At 44.2% G+C, this 22201-nt stretch overlaps 1 protein-coding gene across 2 annotated transcripts in view; it reads right to left on the reverse strand.

Annotated features, from left to right (window-relative positions):
* Window positions 1-17820: 17820 nt before the first annotated feature.
* The window catches only part of LOC121571335 (calsequestrin-1), a 37247-nt gene continuing 32866 nt past the window's right edge, over window positions 17821-22201 (reverse strand). For both annotated transcript variants that reach the window (XM_041882741.2, XM_041882740.2), the window contains 2 exons: window positions 19046-19120; window positions 17821-18815 (listed from right to left, as the gene is read on the reverse strand). In XM_041882741.2, coding sequence (XP_041738675.2) covers window positions 18492-18815; window positions 19046-19120 — 399 coding nt within the window. In that variant the 3' untranslated portion in view covers window positions 17821-18491. The remainder of the gene's footprint in view (window positions 18816-19045; window positions 19121-22201) is intronic.

Raw genomic sequence — 22201 nt, forward strand, 5'->3', positions numbered from 1 at the left:
GAGCCATTGTAGGTGTTTTAGCATCGTGGTTCTTTCCCAAGAAAACATTGTTGACCTGAGAATAGGGAGAGACCAACTGGAGGGGGTCACGTGTGGTGATGTCAAAGGACCAGGGAACTATTCAGTTGTTTATTTTTCATAAATTAGCAGAAATGTCAAAAAAACTGTTTTTGCTTTGTCATTATGGGGGTATTGTGTGTAGATTGATGAGGGTAAAAAAAACAATTTGATAAATTTTAGAATAAGGCTGTAACATAACAAAATGTGGAAAAAGTAAAGGGGTCTGAATACTTTCCGAAGCCACTGTAAATACATAATGGGCAATAAAATATTGTTTTTAATCAAATCAGTTATAGTAGTAGCAAGCTTTCAAAGTTGACCTCCAGTCCTCCTTCTCATCTTTGCGCTCTCCTTCTCAAACTGAACAGAACATAGGCTATAGGCTAGTCTGCGAGCAAGATAGTGATTTTTTTACTAGGCCTATTCAACAACAACAAAATCGGAAGAAGACAGGGGCTCAGGGTTGGAATATCCATTGCATTGTGTACTGCAGCCTAGTTGTATTTACACCATCCCAGCAGCTATCTTAGAAATATAACTTTGCTCTGTGTTTCTCCGAGCATACGCTATGGACCTATAGCCTATACGAGCCTATACGCTATGGACCATTTGATTGAGGCCACACTAAATAGCCTATAGGCGCACTTGATATTGAACGCCCAGCGGAGAATCATAGATGAGGGGCGGCATCGGGCACACATCGATATGTATTTACGTTTTACATTTACGTCATTTAGCAGACACTCTTATCCAGAGCGACTTACAAATTGGTGCATTCACCTTATGATAACCAGTGGGACAACCACTTTACAATTTATTTTTTTATATTTTACTAATTTTTTAATTCTTAATTTTTAGAGTATATTTCAAATTTTCATTTGTTTTATATCTATAATTTTTGTACGTTTTAAATCATTTTTCATTAAAAATCTTTTTATTTTTACCTTTTTCTTTTGTAATTTTTATTTCCCCTTTTCTATATTTTATTATATAAAAAAAAAATCTCTATTTATTTAATCTTATTTTTTGTAAATATTTTTTTGTAATTATTTTTTGTGGGGGTGGGGTAGAGGCGGCAGGTAGAAGGATTACTTTTATACTATCCCAGGTATTCCTTAAAGAGGTAGGGTTTCAAGTGTCTCTGGAAGGTGGTCAGTGACTCCGCTGTCCTGGCGTCGTGAGGGAGCTTGTTCCACCATTGGGGTGCCAGAGCAGCGAACAGTTTTGACTGGGCTGAGCGGGAACTGTGCTTCTTCAGAGGTAGGGGGACCAGCAGGCCAGAGGTGGAAGAACGCAATGCCCTCGTTTGGGTGTAGGGACTGATCAGAGCCTGAAGGTAAGGAGGTGCCGTTCCCCTCACAGCTCCGTAGGCAAGAACCATGGTCTTGTAGCAGATGCGAGCTTCAACTGGAAGCCAGTGGAGTATGCGGAGGAGCGGAGTGACGTGAGAGATATATAAAGTATAGCCTACTAAGTAATTTTAAAACACTGAGAATTATAGAAATTTCATCAATTACAAATTATATGACCCTCCCCTGGACCAGATTACAAAAATACTAAACCCTCCCCTTGACTGAAATGTAAAAAGCATGACCCTCCCCCATTTTCCTCCAGGTAACCATTCTGTAAATTTGTATCCATCCCTTAGATTGACACATAGACTCGTATTCTATAATAAATTGCATGGACTCACTCTGTGTGCAATAATAGTATTTAACATGATTTTTGAATGACTCAGTCACTACAAAGATACAGGCCTCCTTCCTAACTCAGTTGCCAGAGAGGAAGGAAACTGCTCAGGGATTTCATCATGAGGCCAATGGTCACTAGAAAACAGTTACAGAGTTTTAATGGCTGTGATAGGAGAAAACTGAGGGTGGATCAACAACATTGTAGTTACTCCACAATACTAACCTAAATGACAGAGTGAAAAGAAGGAAGCCTGTACAGAATAACCTGCATCCTGTTTGCAATAAGGCACTATGTGGCAAAGAAATTCAACTTTATGTCCTGAATACAAAGCGTTATGATTGGGGAAAATCCAACACAACACATCACTGAGTACCACTCTTCATATTTTTAAGCATGGTGGTGGCAGCGTCATGTTATGGGTATGCTTGTATTGACTCAGGGGGTTGAATACTTATGTAATCAACATATATTCGTTTTTCTGCTCCCAAAATTAATATTTTAATAAAGCTTTGGTGATTAAGATGTATTTCAAAGCAGTCTCACTAGCCAAACCCTTATAGGCTTGGCTACTTGGCAAATACATTGGGCTGGACAAAAATAAAACATTGAGGGGACGGGAGGCTATATGTTTGGTTTTTAATACAAGGATTACCAGCACAAAAAGCACATCTCCTCGCTTGTTCCATGAACATAAGGGCACTGTGCGTCACAGATGCCAATACCAACCACGTTACCGCTAAAATACCTGCTTTTCGTTGGTCTTATATCTCCTGGTATGAGCTGCATAAAATGTGTCACTTTTGCCCTTGTTTTCAAGGAGACACCTCAAAAATTGATACCCCTCCCACCTCAGCGCAAGCCAGCCAATATTACACAGGTAAATTGCTGAACATGGCGCATTGGGTGGAAAACGCAAAAGTGGCAGTTTTTACATGTTGAAATTGTGAACTAACATGCGTTTAGCACTTGCACCGCAATAGCGCCAGATGAAAAAAGAGCCCTGGGTCTTTAGCAATTATTAACTTTGTGAAGATTGAGTTACTTCAATCTTTTACTTATTTTATTTCACACAAATTGATCCAAGCAATGTGAGATGGAATGTTTTGATTTTTATTTTTTTAGCTTAAATGTTTTCTAATGTTTTAGCTGTAACTGTAACATTCTAATAAAAAATATTTGATTCAATGAGTATATACTCCCTCACTTTAAGGATGAATAGACTAATGTATTCCATAATGTTTTGTCAAATTCATATTGTATAGCCATTATAGTTTTATTAAAAACTAATCCTATAGTCACTTCATCTTCCTGACTGTTTGAACGACATGTTGGTAGAAATATGTATGATGAAAATATGGCAAACTAGATGTTAGACTAGACAACTACATACAGTGGCTTGCGAAAGTATTTACCCCCCTTGGCATATTTCCTATTTTGTTGCCTTACAACCTGGAATTAAAATGGATTTTTGAGGGGTTTGTATCATTTGATTTACACAACATGCCTACTACTTTGAAAATGCAAAATATTTAACATTTAAATGTTTCACCTTAAACCACTCAAGTGTTGCTTTAGCAGTATGCTTAGGGTCATTGTCCTGCTGGAAGGTGAACCACCATCCCAGTCTCAAATCTCTGGAAGACTGAAACAGGTTTCCCTCAAGAATTTCCCTGTATTTAGCGCCATCCATCATTCCTTCAATTCTGACAAGTTTCCCAGTCCCTGCCGATGATAATCATCCCCACAGCATGATGCTGCCACCATCATGCTTCACTGTGGGGATGGTGTTCTCGGGGTGATGAGAGGTGTTGGGTTTGCGCCAGACATAACGTTTTCCTTGATGGCCAAAACATTCAATTTTAGTCTCATCTGACCAGAGTACCTTCTTCCATACAGTGAGGGAAAAAAGTATTTGATCCCCTGCTGATTTTGTATGTTTGCCCACTGACAAAGAAATGATCAGTCTATAATTTTAATGGTAGGTTTATTTAAACAGTCAAAGACAGAATAACAACAAAAAAATCCAGAAAAATGCATGTCAAAAATGTTATAAATTGATTTGCATTTTAATGAGGGAAATAAGTATTTGACCCCCTCTCAATCAAAAAGATTTCTGGCTCCCAGGTATTTTATACAGGTAACGAGCTGAGATTAGGAGCACACTCTTAAAGGTAGTGCTCCTAATCTCAGCTTGTTACCTATATAAAAGACACCTGTCCACAGAAGCAATCAATCAATCAGATTCCAAACTCTCCACCATGGCCAAGACCAAAGAGCTCTCCAAGGATGTCAGGGACAAGATTGTAGACCTACACAAGGCTGGAATGGGCTACAAGACCATCGCCAAGCAGCTTGGTGAGAAGGTGACAACAGTTGGTGTGATTATTCGCAAATGGAAGAAACACAAAAGACCTGTCAATCTCCCTCGGCCTGGGGCTCCATGCAAGATCTCACCTCGTGGAGTTGCAATGATCATGAGAACGGTGAGGAATCAGCCCAGAACTACATGGGAGGATCTTGTCAATGATCTCAAGGCAGCTGGGACCATAGTCACCAAGAAAACAATTGGTAACACACTACGCCGTGAAGGACTGAAATCCTGCAGCGCCTGCAAGGTCCCCCTGCTCAAGAAAGCACATATACAGGCCCGTCTGAATTTTGCCAATGAACATCTGAATGATTCAGAGGAGAACTGGGTGAGTACTAAGTACTAAGTCATGTTTTGCAGAGGGGTCAAATACGTATTTCCCTCATTAAAATGCAAATCAATTTATAACATTTTTGACATGCGTTTTTCTGGATTTTTTTGTTGTTATTCTGTCTCTCACTGTTCAAATAAACCTACCATTAAAATTATAGACTGATCATTTCTTTGTCAGTGGGCAAATGTACAAAATCAGCAGGGGATCAAATACTTTTTTCCCTCACTGTATGTTTGGGGAGTCTCCCACATGCCTTTTGGCGAACACCAAAAATGTTTGCTTAATTTTTTCTTTAAGCAATGGCTTTTTTCTGGCCACTCTTCCATAAAGCCCAGCTCTGTGGAGTGTACGGCTTAAAGTGGTCCTATGGACAGATACTCCAATCTCCGCTGTGGAGCTTTGCAGCTCCTTCAGGGTTATCTTTGGTCTCTTTGTTGCCTCTCTGATTAATGCCCTCCTTGCCTGGTCCGTGAGTTTTGGTGGGCGGCCCTCTCTTGGCAGGTTTGTTGTGGTGCCATATTCTTTCAACTTTTTAATAATGGATTTAATGGTGCTCCGTGGGATGTTTCAAAGTTTCTGATATTTTTTTATAACCCAACCCTGATCTGTACTTCTCCACAACTTTGTCCCTGACCTGTTTGGAGAGCGCCTTGGTCTTCATGGTGCCGTTTGCTTGGTGGTGATCTTTGCTTAGTGGTGTTGCAGACTCTGGGGCCTTTCAGAACAGGTGCGTATATATATACTGAGATCATGTGACAGATCATGTGACACTTAGATTGCACACAGGTGGACTTTATTTAACTAATTATGTGACTTCTGAAAGTAATTGGTTGCACCAGATCTTATTTACGTACATATTTACGTACCATTTTCCATTATTTATTTTTTGAAACAAGTGTTTTATTTATTCCACTTCACAAATTTGGACTATTTTGTGTATGTCCAGTACATGAAATCCAAATAAAAATCAATTTAAATTACAGGTTGTAATGCAACAAAATAGGAAACACGCCAAGGGGGATGAATACTTTTGTAAGGCACTGTACATCCTTAACAGGGCATTTAGCTGGCTGAAAGGCTAATGGTGTAGTGATGGCACTAGTGACAGCCTTCTGATTATCTTGTGTCGAGTCTCTGGCTATCTAGCTGGCATTCTTGGTCACTGTAAAGGTTTTGTGTGATGGATGATTGATTTCCAAACATGTCAAAACAACTACATAAGAGCTGGTAGAAGTTAGTTGTTGGTCTCAATCCTAGTCATCAAAGGAGCTACATCCAGATACGAAATAAGATATTTAATTTTTCACAAATCAACATTTCATGTTTTAAAACAAAATGCTTGTGAATGTAACACAACATAAAAATAACTACTGAAACAATAAAGCTATAATACAATAATAAAGAATATGGAACACAACATTAAATGGAACACAACATGAAGAATGGCGACGGAGGGGATGGCTGCCGTTTTATGGACTCTTAACCAACCATGCTATTTTGTGTGTTTTTTCGCATTGTTTGTTACTTATTTTGTACATAATGTTGCTGCTACCATCTCTTATGACCGAAAAGAGCTTCTGGACATCAGAACAGCAATTACTCACCTTGAACTGGATGAATAATCTTTCTTTAATGAGTCGGACGAGAGGGATTTGCTCCAGACTCCCGACAGGGCCCTCATTCTCATCATTCGCAGCAGAAAGAAAAGGAGATATCACGAAAGGAGATCGGGGTGCTTGGTAAGGAGCCGGCGACAAGTGGCTAATCTGCCTTTGCCATCGATACTATTGGCCAATTTACAATCGCTTGATAATAAAGTGGATGAACTACAGGCACAAATATCCTACCAACGGGACATTAAAAACTGTAATATCTTATGTTTCACCGAGTCGTGGCTGAACGAAGACATGAATAACATATAGCTGGCGGGTTATACACTGTATCGGCAGGATAGAATGGCAGCCTCTGGTAAGACAAGGGGTGGCGGTCTATGTATATTTGTAAACAACAGCTGATGCACGATATGTAAGGAAATCTCAAGGTTTTGCTCGCCTGAGGTAGAGTATCTCATGATAAGCTGTAGACCACACTATCTACCAAGATAGTTTTCATCTATATTCTTCGTAGCTGTCTATTTACCACCACAAACCGATGCTGGCACTAAGACTGCACTCAATGAACTGTATACGGCCATAAGCAAACAGGAAAACGCTCATCCAGAGGCGGCGCTCCTAGTGGCTGGGGACTATAATGCAGGGAAACTTAAATCTGTTTTACCTCATTTCTACCAGCATGTTAAATGTGCAACCAGAGGGGAAAATAACTCTACACCACCTTTACTCCACACACAGAGACGTGTACAAAGCTCTCCCTCGCCCTCCATTTGGTAAATCGGACCATAATTCTATCCTCCTGATTCCTGCTTACAAGCAGAAACTAAAGCAGGAAGCACCAGTGACTCAGTCAATAAAAAAGTGGTCAGATGAAGCAGATGCTAAGCTACAGGACTGTTTTACTAGCACAGACTGGAATATGTTCTGGGATTCTTCCGATGGCATTGAGGAGTACACCACATCAGTCACTGGCTTCATTAATAAGTGCATCGATGACGTCGTCCCCACAGTGACTGTACGTACATACCCCAACCAGAAGCCATGGATTACAGGCAACAGACGCACTGAGCTAAAGGGTAGAGCTGCCGCTTTCAAGGAGTGGGACTCTAACCCGGAAGCTTACAAGAAATCCCGCTATGCCCTCCGACGAACCATCAAACAGGCAAAGCGTCAATACAGGACTAAGATCGAATCGTACTACATCGGCTCTAACGCTCGTCGGATGTGGCAGGGCTAGCAAACTATTACAGACTACAAAGGGAAGCACAGCCGCAAGCTGCCCAGTGACACGAGCCTACCATACGAGCTAAATTACTTCTATGCTCGCTTCGAGGCAAGTAACATTGAAACATGCATGAGAGTACCAGCTGTTCCAGACGAATGTGGGATCACGCTCTCCGTAGCCGATGTGAGTAAGACCTTTAAACAGGTCAACATTCACAAGGCCCAGGGCCAGACGGATTACCAGGACGTGTACTCCGAGCATGCGCTGACCAACTGGCAAGTGTCTTCAATGACATTTTCAACCTCTCCCTGTCTGACTCTGTAATACCAACATGTTTCAAGCAGACCACCATAGTCCCTGTGCCCAAGAACTCTAAAGTAACCTGCCTAAATGACTACCGACCCGTAGCACTCACATCTGTAGCCATGAAGTGCTTTGAAAGGCTGGTCATGGCTCACATCAACACCATTATCCCAGAAAGATTAGAACCACTCCAATTTGCATACCGCCCCAACAGATCCACAGATGATGCAATCTCTATTGCACTCCACACTGCCCTTTCACACCTGGACAAGAGGAACAACTATATGAGAATGCTATTCATTGACTATAGCTCAGCGTTCAACACCAAAGTGCCCTCAAAGCTCATCACTAAGCAAAGGATCCTGGGATTAAACACCTCCCTCTGCAACTGGATCCTGGACTTCCTGACAGGCTGCCCCCAGGTGGTAAGGTTAGGTAACAACACATCCGCTACGCTGATCCTCAACACGGGGGCCCCTCAGGGGTGCGTGCTCAGTCCCCTCCTGTACTCCCTGTTCACTCATGACTGCATGACCAGGCACGACTCCAACACCATCATTAAGTTTGCCGATGGCACAACAGTGGTAGGCCTGATCCCCGACAACGACGAGACAGCCTCTAGGGAGGAGGTCAGAGACCTGGCCGTGTGGTGCCAGGACAACAACCTCTCCCTCAACGTGATCAAGACAAAGGAGATGATTGTGGACTACAGGAAAAAGAAGAGTACACCATTCTCATCGACGGGGCTGTAGTGGAGCAGGTTGAGAGCTTCAAGTTCCTTGGTGTCCACATCAACAACAAACTAACATGGTCCAAGCACACCAAGACAGTCGTGAAGAGGGCATGACAAAACCTATTCCCCCTAAGGAGACTGAAAATATATGGCATGGGTCCTCAGATCCTCAAAAGGTTCTACAGCAGCACCATCAAGAGCATCCTGACTGGTTGCATCACTGCCTGGTATGGCAACTGCTCGGCCTCCGACCGCAAGACACTACAGATGGTAATGCGTACGGCCCTGTACATCAATGGGACCAAGCTTCCTGCCATACAGGACCTCTATACCAGGAGGTGTCAGAGGAAGGCCCTAAAAATTGTCAAAGACTCCAACCACCCTAGTCATAGACTGTTCTCTCTGCTACCGCACAGCAAGCGGTACCGGAGCGCCAAGTCTAGGTCCAAGAGGCTTCTAAACAGCTTCTACCCCCAAGCCATAAGACTCCTGAACATCTAATCAAATGGCTACCCAGACTATTTGCATTGCTCCCCCCTCCTCTTTTATGCTGCTGCTACTCTCTGTTTATTATCTGTGCATAGTCACTTTAATAAGTCTACCTACATGTACATATTACCTCAATTATCTCGACTAACCGGTGCCCCCGCACATTGATTCGGCACCGGTACCCCGTGTATATAGCCTCGCTATTGTTATTTTTACTGCTGCTCTTTAATTATTTGTTACTTTTATTTCTTATTATTTTATATTGTATATTTTTGTGTTTTTTTTTGGTATTTTTTCTTAAAACTGCGTTGTTGGTTAAGGGCTTGTAAGTATGCATTTCACTGTAAGGTCTACACCTGTTGTATTAGGCGCATATGACAAATAAAACGTGATTTATTTTTGTTTTGAGTGGCGCAGCGGTCTAAGGCACTGCATCTCAGTGCTTGAGGTGTCACTACAGACCCCCGGTTCGATTCCAGGCTGCATCACAACCGGCCGTGATTGGGAGTCCCATAGGGCGGCACACAATTGGCCCAGCGTCGTCCGGGTTTGGCCGGTGTAGACCGTCATTGTAAATAAGAATTAGTTCTTAACTGACTTGCCTAGTTAAATAAAAATAAAAAATAAATTAATGCCTGGTTAGATGTTAGCAAAGTATCAAACAAATTGATCAAAATGTATATATTATATATTACTGAAGCAAAAATTATTTACATAGCTTTGTACCACGATAAACTATTGACAGACAGGGAATGTGATCAATTATGTTGCTGTGAAATTTGTGATTGGTTTTAGGTCATTGTTCCAGGGTGAGAAAAGTGGACGGACCTCATCTTCATAACCTGGTCCGCTGAGTATATAAGTGAGCCGTCTTCTGCATTAAAGAAAGCCACCTTCTTTTCCTGATAATCCAGATAGATACCGATTTTTTGTGGAATATCTTCATCAAGAACATGTTCCTCATTATCCATGGCTTTAAGGCTTTGCCTATTGGATAGCCTGATTACCCAGAAGCCATCAGTAGGGCGGAGAGCCAACGGTCCCTTCCTGTTCCTTGCCATGGCAACGCCAAGCACCCAGTCATCCTTCTCCTCCAAATTCACCTTCCAGTAAGTCTTCAAAGCACGGCACATGTTACCGAACACAAAAGGTTCTTTATCAAAATATTTATTTTCATTCTCTTTGGTGCTTCATCTGTCCACTGTAGCGTTTTTCCATTCTCTAATATCTTCAGTTCAGGGTGAGCTGTGTCCTCATCCAGAGTAACATCTACTGCGGAGGATAAGAAAACAGAAGATTTTCTTCACTCATAATGTTCATATTTTTACATTGTTTCGAAGATGTATAGGACAGATAAAGTGCCAGCATCTGTTTTATTACCTTCATGTTAACTGCCTGATTCAAATCTGGAAAAATAAGTCAAATGAAAGTCTCACAGTTCATTTTTTTAGTCTTTATTTAACTAGGCAAGTCAGTTAAGAACTAATTATTATTTACAATGACAGCCTACACCGGCCAAACCCAGATGACCCAGATAACAAAATACATTATACCACTTTAAAATAAGGAAAATATCTTGAGTAGAGTGGAAGGCAAACTTTATTTATTTTATCGAGAAAGTAAAATGGGCATTGTGTTACCACAAAATGAAGTGAAAAATGCTGACCCGGATATTTCACTGATTATACTCTATCATTGTTTTATAAGGGACATACAAACCAATGAGCAGACAGTTTTAAGTAACAAATTAAAAATATCAGCTTTTTAATGGGAGCATTATTCAGCAATTTGGTTAAGATCATTATTTGTTTAAAACGGTTTGATATGTGTTATATACACTGAGTGTACAAAACATTAGAAACACCTTCTTAATATTTAGTTGCACCCCCTTTTGCCTTCAGAACAGCTTCAATTTGTCACGGTTTCGGCCGAGGCTGCTCCTCCTCCTGGTTCGGGCAGGCTTCGGCGGTCGTCGTCCCCGGAGTACTAGCTGCCACCGATCGATGTTTCATGTTCATTTGGTTTTGTCTTTATGTTGTACACCTGTGTCTTGTTAGTCCTCGTTAGTGTCCTATTTAGTTCTTGTTGGTTGTGTTTGTCTTTGTGTGTGATTGCTCATCTGTTTTCGTGTTGGAGCTACGTACTTCCCTCCAGTGTTTTGGAGAGGGTTTTCGCACATGTTAGTGCGCCGTTTGTTTGACACCTGTGTGCGCCGTGATTTCGCCTTCGGGCTTATTGTGCTTATTTTCTACGTGATTATTGCACTAAAGTCTTTTGGACTGAGCTTCTGCGTCCTGCGCTTGATTCATGCACCACACCCACCTTCAGCACCCCTTGACAGAATCACACACCAGAATGGAATCAGCAGGATCTGCAGTTACGCCTGAGTCGCTCGAGGAGCATGTCCGCGGCCAAGATGACCAGATACGACAACTGGGGACCGCTCTACAGGACGTCATCAACACCTTACACCGATGGGAGGCCAGCGGGGTACCCACGCCTCCACCTACTCTGCCAACCCCATCGGCCGGTCCACCAGTCCCAGGTCCGGAACCCAGGGGGATTCGGCTCTCGCTCCCGAGGGCGTATGACGGAACAGCTGCCGGGTGTCAGGGGTTCCTCCTGCAGGTGGAGCTCTACCTGGCCACTGTACACCCGGTGCCCTCGGGACACGAGAGCGTTTCCGCCCTCATCTCCTGTCTCACGGGCAAGGCGTAGGAGTGGGCTGACGCCGAGTGGAGGAAGATGGACGCCAACACCATCTCCTACGCCGAGTTCTCCCGTCGCTTCAAGGCCGTGTTCGACCATCCACCTGAGGGCAAAGCGGCGGGGGAGCGTCTAGTCCACTTGAGACAGGGGAGGAGGAGCGCACAGGCGTTTGCTCTAGAGTTCCGGACTCTAGCGGCGGACGCAGGGTGGAATGAACGGGCCCTCATTGACCATTTTCGATGTAGCCTACGGGAGGACGTTCAACGTGAGTTGGCCTGCAGGGATACCCATCTTACCTTCGACCAGTTGGTCGATATGTCCATCCGTCTGGACACCCTGCTGGCCACCCGTGGACGTCCCGAGGGGGGTCCGTCCATTCCGCCCTCCGGCACCTCCGAGCCGAGCCCTATGGAGCTCGGGGGTGCCGGCGCTAGAGAAAGGAGGAGGAGGAGCCCGAGGGGGCCTGTCTCCTGCACCAAGTGCGGTCGTGGAGGGCACACTGCGGCCAGGTGCTGGGGAGGGTTCTCCGGGGAGAAGACAACAGGCCACGCACTGGGGGCCTCCCAGGTGAGTAGACGTCCCACTTACCCAGAGCTTTCTGTTGCGCACTTTTGTATACCTGTGTGTTTTCCACAGGTTGCACCTCATTCCCAGCATAAGGCGCTAGTAGATTCAGGCGCAGCTGGGAATTTTGTTGATCGGAAGTTTTGTGTAGATTTAGGGATCCCTCTCCTACCTGTTGACAAACCTTTTCCCGTTCATGCCTTAGATAGCCGCCCGTTGGGGTCGGGGTTGATTAGGGAGATCACAGCGCCACTTAGGATGTGTGCGCAGGGGGGTCATGAAGAGACTATACAGCTGTATCTGTTCAACTCTCCTGCGTACCCAGTGGTGCTGGGAATTCCCTGGTTAAGCACCCATAACCCTGCTATTTCGTGGCAACAGAGGGCTCTCGGTGGGTGGTCTGCTCAGTGCGAGGGGCGATGTCTGGGTGTTTCCGTGGGGGCGACTTCGGTGGAAAGTCCAAACCAAGTGCCCGCACTGCACATTCCGCCTGAATATGGGGATTTAGCTCTCGTGTTTAGCAAGACTAGGGCGACGCAGTTGCCTCCTCATAGACAGGGGGATTGTGCGATTGATCTCCAGGCAGGAGCAGCGCTCCCACGGAGCCATGTGTATCCTTTGTCTCAAGAGGAGAGAAAAGCTATGGAGACTTACATAGCCGAATCTTTGAGACAGGGATACATTCGGCCCTCCACTTCTCCCGCCTCCTCGAGCTTCTTTTTTGTGAAAAAGAAAGATGGAGGGTTGCGCCCGTGCATTGATTACCGTGGTCTCAATCAGATTACTGTGAAATACAGTTATCCACTCCCTCTGATTGCGACCATGACGGAGTCATTGCATGGAGCGCGGTTTTTCACAAAACTGGATCTCAGGAGCGCGTATAACTTGGTGCGCATTAGGGAGGGCGACGAATGGAAGACAGCGTTTAGTACCACATCAGGTCATTTCGAGTATCTTGTCATGCCATATGGGTTGATGAATGCTCCATCAGTCTTCCAATCCTTCGTAGATGACATTTTCCGGGATATGCAGGGACAAGGGGTGGTCGTGTACATTGATGATATTCTGGTGTACTCGTCTACCCGAGCCGAGCATGTAACCCTGGTGCGTCGTGTATTGAGGAGGCTGTTGGAGCACGACCTATATGTCAAGGCAGAGAAATGTCTGTTTTTCCAGGAGTCAGTCTCCTTTTTGGGTTATCGGTTGTCCGCGTCAGGGGTGAGAATGGAGGTGGATCGTGTGTCCGCTGTGCGTAATTGGCAAACCCCAACCACTGTAAAAGAGGTGCAGCAGTTCTTGGGCTTTGCGAATTACTACCGGAGGTTTATCCGGGGTTTTGGACAGGTGGCAGCTCCCATCACGTCCCTTCTGAAAGGGGGTCCGGTGCGCCTGCAGTGGTCAGCTGATGCGGACATGGCCTTTGGGAGACTGAAGGACTTGTTTACGTCGGCTCCGGTGCTGGCGCATCCGGATCCCGCATTACCCTTTCAGGTTGAGGTGGACGCATCTGAGGCAGGTATAGGGGACGTTCTCTCTCAACGGTCCGGCTCGCCACCTAAACTCCGCCCCTGTGCTTTTTACTCAAAAAAGCTCAGCCCGGCGGAGCGTAACTATGACGGGGACAGGGAGCTGTTAGCTGTAGTTCAAGCCCTTAAGGTGTGGAGGCATTGGCTTGAGGAGGCTCAACACCCTTTCCTCATTTTGACTGACCATCGGAACCTGGAGTACATCCGGGCAGCGAGGAGACTGAACCCTCGCCAGGCTCGATGGAGTATGTTTCTCACCAGGTTCGTATTTAAAATCACGTACATCCCTGGGTCCCAGAATGGTAAGGCAGATGCACTGTCCCGGCGGTATGACACGGAGGAGAGGTCCGTTGAGCCTACTCCCATACTACCGGAGTCTTGCCTTGTGGCACCGGTGGTGTGGGAGGTCGATGCCGAAATCGAGCGAGCGTTGCGTACCGACCCCAGCCCTCCACAGTGTCCTGAGGGTCGGAAGTACGTTCCGCTCGAGATTCGGGATCGACTCATTTACTGGGCTCACACGTCACCCTCCTCTGGACATCCGGGTATTGGCCGGACAGTGCATTGCCTTAGCACTAAATACTGGTGGCCTACTTTGGCTAGGGATGTGAGGGTTTATGTCTCCTCCTGCTCGGTGTGCGCCCAGTGTAAGGCGCCCGACATCTGCCCAGGGGGTAAGTTACAACCCCTGCCCGTTCCACAACGACCATGGTCCCACCTCTCGGTGGATTTTGTGACAGACCTTCCCCTCTCTCAGGGGAATACCACCATCCTGGTCATTGTGGACCGGTTCTCAAAGGCCTGTCGTCTTCTCCCTATGTCGGGTCTTCCTACTGCCCTACAGACCGCTGAGGCCCTATTTACCCACGTCTTCCGGCATTACGGGGTACCCGAGGATATAGTGTCTGATCGAGGCCCCCAGTTTACCTCCCGTGTTTGGAGAGCGTTCATGGAGCGTTTGGGGGTCTCGGTTAGCCTTACCTCAGGGTACCACCCGGAGAGTAACGGGCAGGTAGAACGTGTCAACCAGGATGTGGGTAGGTTTCTGAGGTCGTATTGCCAGGACCGGCCTGAGGAGTGGGCACGGTACATTCCCTGGGCCGAGATGGCCCAGAACTCTCTCCGCCACTCCTCTACCAACCTAACCCCCCTTCCAATGTGTGTTAGGTTACCAGCCGGTTCTGGCACCGTGGCAGCAGAGCCAGATCGAGGCCCCTGCGGTGGATGATTGGATGAGGCGCTCGGAAGAGACGTGGAACGCTGCCCACGTCCACCTGCAGCGGGCCGTCCTTCGTCACAAGGCGAGCGCCGATCTCCACCGCAGTGAGGGGCCGGTGTACGCACCTGGAGATCGAGTCTGGCTCTCTACCAGAAACCTACCCCTCCGCCTGCCCTGCCGGAAGCTGGGTCGGCGGTTTGTGGGGCCCTTTAAAGTCCTGAGAAGATTGAACGAGGTGTGTTATAGGTTACATCTACCTGTTCAGTATAAGAATATTAACCCCTCATTCCATGTGTCTCTTCTCAGGCCGGTGGTAGCTGTTCCACTCCAGGACAATGAGATAGGAGAGACTCCTCCGCCCCCACTGGACATCGAGGGGGCTCCGGCGTACACTGTTCGGTCCATCTTGGACTCCAGACGCCGGATGGGGGGTCTCCAGTATCTCGTGGAGTGGGAGGGGTACGGCCCGGAGGAGCGGTGCTGGGTGCCGCGGAGGGACATCCTAGACCCATCTCTCCTGTCGGAGTTCCACCGGGACCATCCCGCGCACCCTGCTCCGCGTCCTCCTGGTCGTCCCGAGGCCGGGGTCGGCGCACGGCTGGAGCCGCGCGTCAAGGGGGGGGTACTGTCACGGTTTCGGCCGAGGCTGCTCCTCCTCCTGGTTCGGGCAGGCTTCGGCGGTCGTCGTCCCCGGAGTACTAGCTGCCACCGATCGATGTTTCATGTTCGTTTGGTTTTGTCTTTATGTTGTACACCTGTGTCTTGTTAGTCCTCGTTAGTGTCCTATTTAGTTCTCGTTGGTTGTGTTTGTCTTTGTGTGTGATTGCTCATCTGTTTTCGTGTTGGAGCTACGTACTTCCCTCCAGTGTTTTGGAGAGGGTTTTCGCACATGTTAGTGCGCCGTTTGTTTGACGCCTGTGTGCGCCGTGATTTCGCCTTCGGGCTTATTGTGCTTATTTTCTACGTGATTATTGCACTAAAGTCTTTTGGACTGAGCTTCTGCGTCCTGCGCTTGATTCATGCACCACACCCACCTTCAGCACCCCTTGACACAATTCGACGGAGCATGGACTCTACAAGGTGCCGAAAGCGTTCCACAGGGATGCTGGCCCATGTTGACTTCAAAGGTTCCCACAGTTGTGTCAAGTTGGCTGGATGTCCTTTGGGTGGTGGGTCATTCTTGAGACGGGAAACTGTTGAGTGTGAAAAACCCAGCAGCGATGCAGTTCTTGTCACGCGGTGCGCCTGGCACTTACCATACCCCATTCGAAGGCACTTAACCTTTTACTACAGTGGGCTAAATCAGGGTATCACAGTGTTTCTTGATAGTCTTAAACAAATCTACTATAAAACAAAATTATACACCTCACACATATGGTTATGGGCTTCAAAAAAGAAGACACCTGCACCATGTCAGATATAGAATAGAACTATATTCAATTTTGAGTTTGCATCCCAATATTACACTTTATATACATGACAGAAGACTGAAATATAACACAACCATTTCACACTGGATGTTCTGCGTAGAAAAATTAAATATGTTTTATTAATTATGAAATTATGAAAAATTATAATAACATTCCACCCATAAGGCCACTAGGTAATTTGACTGGAGCAAAGGGCTACATATTTTGCCTTTCCCATTCACCCTCTGAATGGCACACATACACAATCAATGTCTCAACTGTCTCAAGGCTTAAAAATCCTTCTTTAACCTGTCTCCACTCCTTCATCTACACTGATTGAAGTGGATTTAACAGGTGACATCAATAAGGGATCAAAGCTTTCACCTGGATTCATCTGGTCAATCTATGTCACTGAAAGAGCAGGTGTTCCTAATGTTTTGTACACTCAGTGTAAAGTTCATTAAGTGACAACAATGACATACTCAGAAACACATAAATAACAAATCAAGGTAGCATTTTAATTCATGGTACAGAAATGACCTGGTATTTACTTGAAAATGACATGTTAAAATTGTAATTACACAATAATAACATGTGAATTACTTTGTGAATTATGATCTGTGGACTTACCTGTGCATTATTTGTTTCTTTGAGACTCACTGCAAGAAGCACCATTCGGCACCATTTGGTATCAGGTAGTTACCAATTGGTATAATTAAGTAAGTACCAGAAAATACCCATTGATAACTTATAACTTCCTAGTAAATGACAGAATCCATGTCATCTCTGTACCGTAAAATAAAGTGCTTCCCAAATCACTGCCTACTATACCAGCTCAATTCTAGAGAAATTTCATGAAAAGATTACATTCTTAGTGATTATTTCAGAAAGACAGTACCTCAGTTATCCTGTTGAAAGTTATGCTGGGATCAAAATAAAGGTTTATTGTTTACACCACTAGTATAAAAGTGCAAAGTTACAGTAATAAAACAATAATGCTGAATGGTTAGTCAGTGAGAGAGAGCGAGAGAGAGAGAGAGAGAGAGAGAGAGAGAGAGAGAGAGATTTCCAGATCTTATGGTAATAATTTTTCAGACACCTGGGAGGGTCCAGGTTTTATCAAGACTCAGTACAGTACTTTATAGGAAAGCTGCCTCACCATGGCCAGTTAAGTTACTGCAAGCATTATGCATACTCTATATGTGCTATATTATAACAAATACCTGTATATCATGTGTTTTATGTCTCCTGTCATCACGGCAGTAACATACTCTCTGAGTCAGATTTATCAACTGTTTGCTTCTGTGGGAATTCTCCACCTTTTATTTTTGCCCAGAAACATGAAGCTAACATAGTCTTGTCTCTATGACATTCTCAAATGTTTGAATTCGGTTGTTTTGATTTGTAAAGCTTCACCATCAACAATATGAAATAGTTTTTCATAGGTTCACAGTTATGTAGCAGTAGTTTACAAATTGTTATGAAATGGAAATGGATTTGTTTGATAGTGTGTCACATACACACACACATATTCACATTCACATTCATGAAGAAATTATGACAAACAACAAGAATGGGTTTTTAAATATTTTTTATATTTAATTTTTTTCCCAATATCGGACCAGAAACAATCAAATTATTTTGTCTTTTTTGTGAATTCCAAGAACTCCAAACTGTGTTATTCTTAAGACATTTCAGTGAGGTTAAGTTTCCTTCTCTTTAAAAAATAGTACAATATAGTACAATAAGGTGGTTGTTTCTTCTCTTTACCAGTAGAAAACATGTAGTTGTTACAGAATACAGAAAAATAGGATAAAGGAGGGAGGGGAAAGGGGGCAACCCTGACTAGTGCTAAACGAGATAAACAAAACCAGGTCAAACATGCAAGTTTTCCCCAGCTTAGTCCTCACATACACACAGACAGTTATAACCCCGAGAGAGACAAACATTTCATACTGAACAAAGAACACTGAACTTACATTTGAACCGCAACCCATTCTTTTTTCCACAGACAAAAACTTCCCCCTGCTTTCCTGTCTTTTCTTACCCAGTGAAATTGATTTAGGTGTTGCCCTTTGGGCGTGTCACTGGACTATCTGACCAGTGCTTTGAGAAAGAGATACAGAAAGCAAATAGGAAGGGACACAGCATGTGTTTACGATGAGATGTTAGGAAACTGAATATTGGTGCCGGCTTTTGGCCACTGTTGGCTAAAGCCGAGTAAACCCAAGGATGGCAAGCGATCATTTATTCGTCATCATCATCATCATCGTCGTCATCATCATCATCATCATCGTCGTCGTCGTCGTCGTCGTCGTCGTCATCGTCGTCATCATCGTCGTCGTCGTCGTCATCATCATCATCTTCATCATCATCGTCATCATCATCATCATCATCATCATCATCGTCATCATCATCGTCGTCGTCGTCATCATCGTCACCATCGTCATCATCGTCATCATCATCATCTGGGTCGATCTGTCCAGACAGCACGTCCTCGATCCAGTCCTCAAGCTCATCAGCAGTGGGCATGTCCTCATCATCATCCATCTCCAACCACACACTATCGGCCTGAGAGGGAACACACAGTGAGAACACACACAAGATGGACACTAAATAGGCTAAAGGCAGACAGGCATTGAAGCTAATGAGAGGCTTGGAGAAACTGAAAATAGACCAGCAACAATCCCCAGGGAGCAAAGAGAAAAAGGTAGAGTAGAGCCTGATGAAACAGCATAATGAGATATACTGTACTAAAGACACAGCAGAGAGACCAGGAAGGATGAGAAGATCAGACTTACATCTTCTACATCCACGACACCGATCTGAGGGGAACCTAGGTCAATGCCGAATGTCTTCTCCCAGTAGGGCACAAGCTAAAGGAGAGAAGGAAATAAAGAGAAACATTTTTAATTTTGAAAAACATTTTCCTGCTATGTTTCTTAGGTTTTGCTACAATAAATTACATTCAAAAAGTGTTTTAATGACTAGATTACTAATCTACCCCATTCCCTAAAAATTCCACCCCCAATAATTCATTGACAGGTTTGAAACCCTACCAATCCTGTGACTCTCAATATCCTGCTCCTCCCTTGGCAATCCCAACCACAGTGATTGATTGACAGGCCAAACTGTTAAGAATGTGGCCAGGATAACGTATGACAATGTGTAATTGAAATCAAAATGGAAGGAAAAATATTGTTTTATCCAATAAGGATTTGAATTAGAACTTTTCACTTTATTTTGTACAGTTATCTGGTAGGGCATTGAACAAGAACTGTCAACTTGAAAATGCAAAGTTTTGCATTTCAATTTTGTCATAGATTATGTTCACATAAAAATAATATTGCAAATGTATTATTAATTTATTTGCCCAGAAGCCACGATAGAATAATACATATTTTGAATGGTTTGGGCTAGAGCAGGGGTCTCCAATCTTTTCTTTCATAAGAGCTACTTCATACCCAAAACATTTTTTGAGAGCTACTCATATACAGCCTGCATATTTCGATATTGTGTAGGCCTAATTTGAATGAATGTGAATACAAACCAGTGGTGGCTGCTGAGGGGAGGATGGCTCATATTAATGGCTGGAACGGAGCCAATGGAATGGCATCAAACACATGGAAACCATGTGTTTGGTGTATTTGATACCATTCCACTAATTCCGCTCCAGCCATTCCCACGAGCCCGTCCTCCCCAATTAAGGTGCCACCAACCTCCTGTGATAGAAACAAAGAATGGCACAGCACACATAATCTAATCGTTTTAGTTCTTAAAAACACAAACCAAAATCATTATAATGTAGCATACACTGAGAATATTGCTTTTTTAAGAGAAAAATAACAAGGTTTTTACATTTGAACAAATACAGTGGGGAAAAAAAGTATTTAGTCAGCCACCAATTGTGCAAGTTCTCCCACTTAAAATTAATAATAATTCATCATAGGTTCACGTCAACTATGACAGACAAATTGAGATTTTTTTTCTCCAGAAAATCATATTGTAGGATTTTTTATGAATTTATTTGCAAATTATGGTGGAAAATAAGTATTTGGTCACCTACAAACAAGCAAGATTTCAGGCTCTCACAGACCTGTAACTTCTTCTTTAAGGGGCTCCTCTGTCCTCCACTCGTTACCTGTATTAATGGCACCTGTTTGAACTTGTTATCAGTATAAAAGACACCTGTCCACAACCTCAAACAGTCACACTCCAAACTCCACTATGGCCAAGACCAAAGAGCTGTCAAAGGACACCAGAAACAAAATTGTAGACCTGCACCTGGCTGGGAAGACTGAATCTGCAATAGGTAAGCAGCTTCGTTTGAAGAAATCAACTGTGGGAGCAATTATTAGGAAATGGAAGACATACAAGACCACTGATAATCTCCCTCGATCTGGGGCTCCACGCAAGATCTCACCCCGTGGGGTCAAAATTATCACAAGAACGGTGAGCAAAAATCCCAGAACCACACGGGGGGACCTAGTGAATGACCTGCAGAGAGCTGGGACCAAAGTAACAAAGCCTACCATCAGTAACACACTACGCCACCAGGGACTCAAATCCTGCAGTGCGAGACGTGTCCCCCTGCTTAAGCCAGTACATGTCCAGGCCCATCTGAAGTTTGCTAGAGTGCATTTGGATGATCCAGAAGAGGATTGGGAGAATGTCATATGGTCAGATGAAACCAAAATATAACTTTTTGGTAAAAACTCAACTCGTCGTGTTTGGAGGACAAAGAATGCTGAGTTGCATCCAAAGAACACCATACCTACTGTGAAGCATGGGGGTGGAAACATCATGCTTTGGGGCTGTTTTTCTGCAAAGGGACCAGGACGACTGATCCGTGTAAAGGAAAGAATGAATGGGGCCATGTATCGTGAGATTTTGAGTGAAAACCTCCTTCCATCAGCAAGGGCATTGAAGATGAAACGTGGCTGGGTCTTTCAGCATGACAATGATCCCAAACACACCGCCCGGGCAACGAAGGAGTGGCTTCGTAAGAAGCATTTCAAGGTCCTGGAGTGGCCTAGCCAGTCTCCAGATCTCAACCCCATAGAAAATCTTTGGAGGGAGTTGAAAGTCTGTGTTGCCCAGCGACAGCCCCAAAACATCACTGCTCTAGAGGAGATCTGCATGGAGGAATGGGCCAAAATACCAGCAACAGTGTGTGAAAACCTTGTGAAGACTTACAGAAAACGTTTGACCTGTGACATTGCCAACAAAGGGTATATAACAAAGTATTGAGAAACTTTTGTTATTGACCAAATACTTATTTTCCACCATAATTTGCAAATAAATTCATTAAAAATCCTACAATGTGATTTTCTAGATTTTTTTCTTCTAATTTTGTCTGTCATAGTTGACGTGTACCTATGATGAAAATTACAGGCCTCTCTCATCTTTTTAAGTGGGAGAACTTGCACAATTGGTGGCTGACTAAATATTTTTTTTCCCCACTGTATGTGGCCTGCAGTTACAGGACTAGGCTATGCCCACTATCAATTATTTTCAAATATTTAAATTCTCATTCTGTTTAATAGTGGCCTTTTGAACAACACACCACAGTGAGTAGGCTACGTATTTGACAACAAATCGTGAAAAACAGTAATCATGAAAAGTATGAGGAATAACAAAAGCAAGCACATTACCGCTTTTCCTCCAAAATTTCACGAGTGAAGTGAAAGGATAGAATGAATTTGCTTGTGGTGCACACCACTCAAATGATATGTAACAACACAACCTGAGTGCATCGGACATGAAACAACAATACAAATATAACAACAGCACAACAAAACAGATTTCTTTTTAAAATTGCAGGTGCCTTTTCATCGATGGTGCTGGTGCAACTAGTTAAAATGTACTGAACCAAAGCAGTGGCACGGGGGCAGTGGTGTAAAGTACTTAAGTAAAAATACTTTAAAGTACTACTTAAGTAGTTTTTTTGGGGTACC

Source organism: Coregonus clupeaformis, chromosome 8, assembly GCF_020615455.1.
Source record: "Coregonus clupeaformis isolate EN_2021a chromosome 8, ASM2061545v1, whole genome shotgun sequence".
NCBI classification, from domain to species: Eukaryota; Metazoa; Chordata; class Actinopteri; order Salmoniformes; family Salmonidae; genus Coregonus; species Coregonus clupeaformis.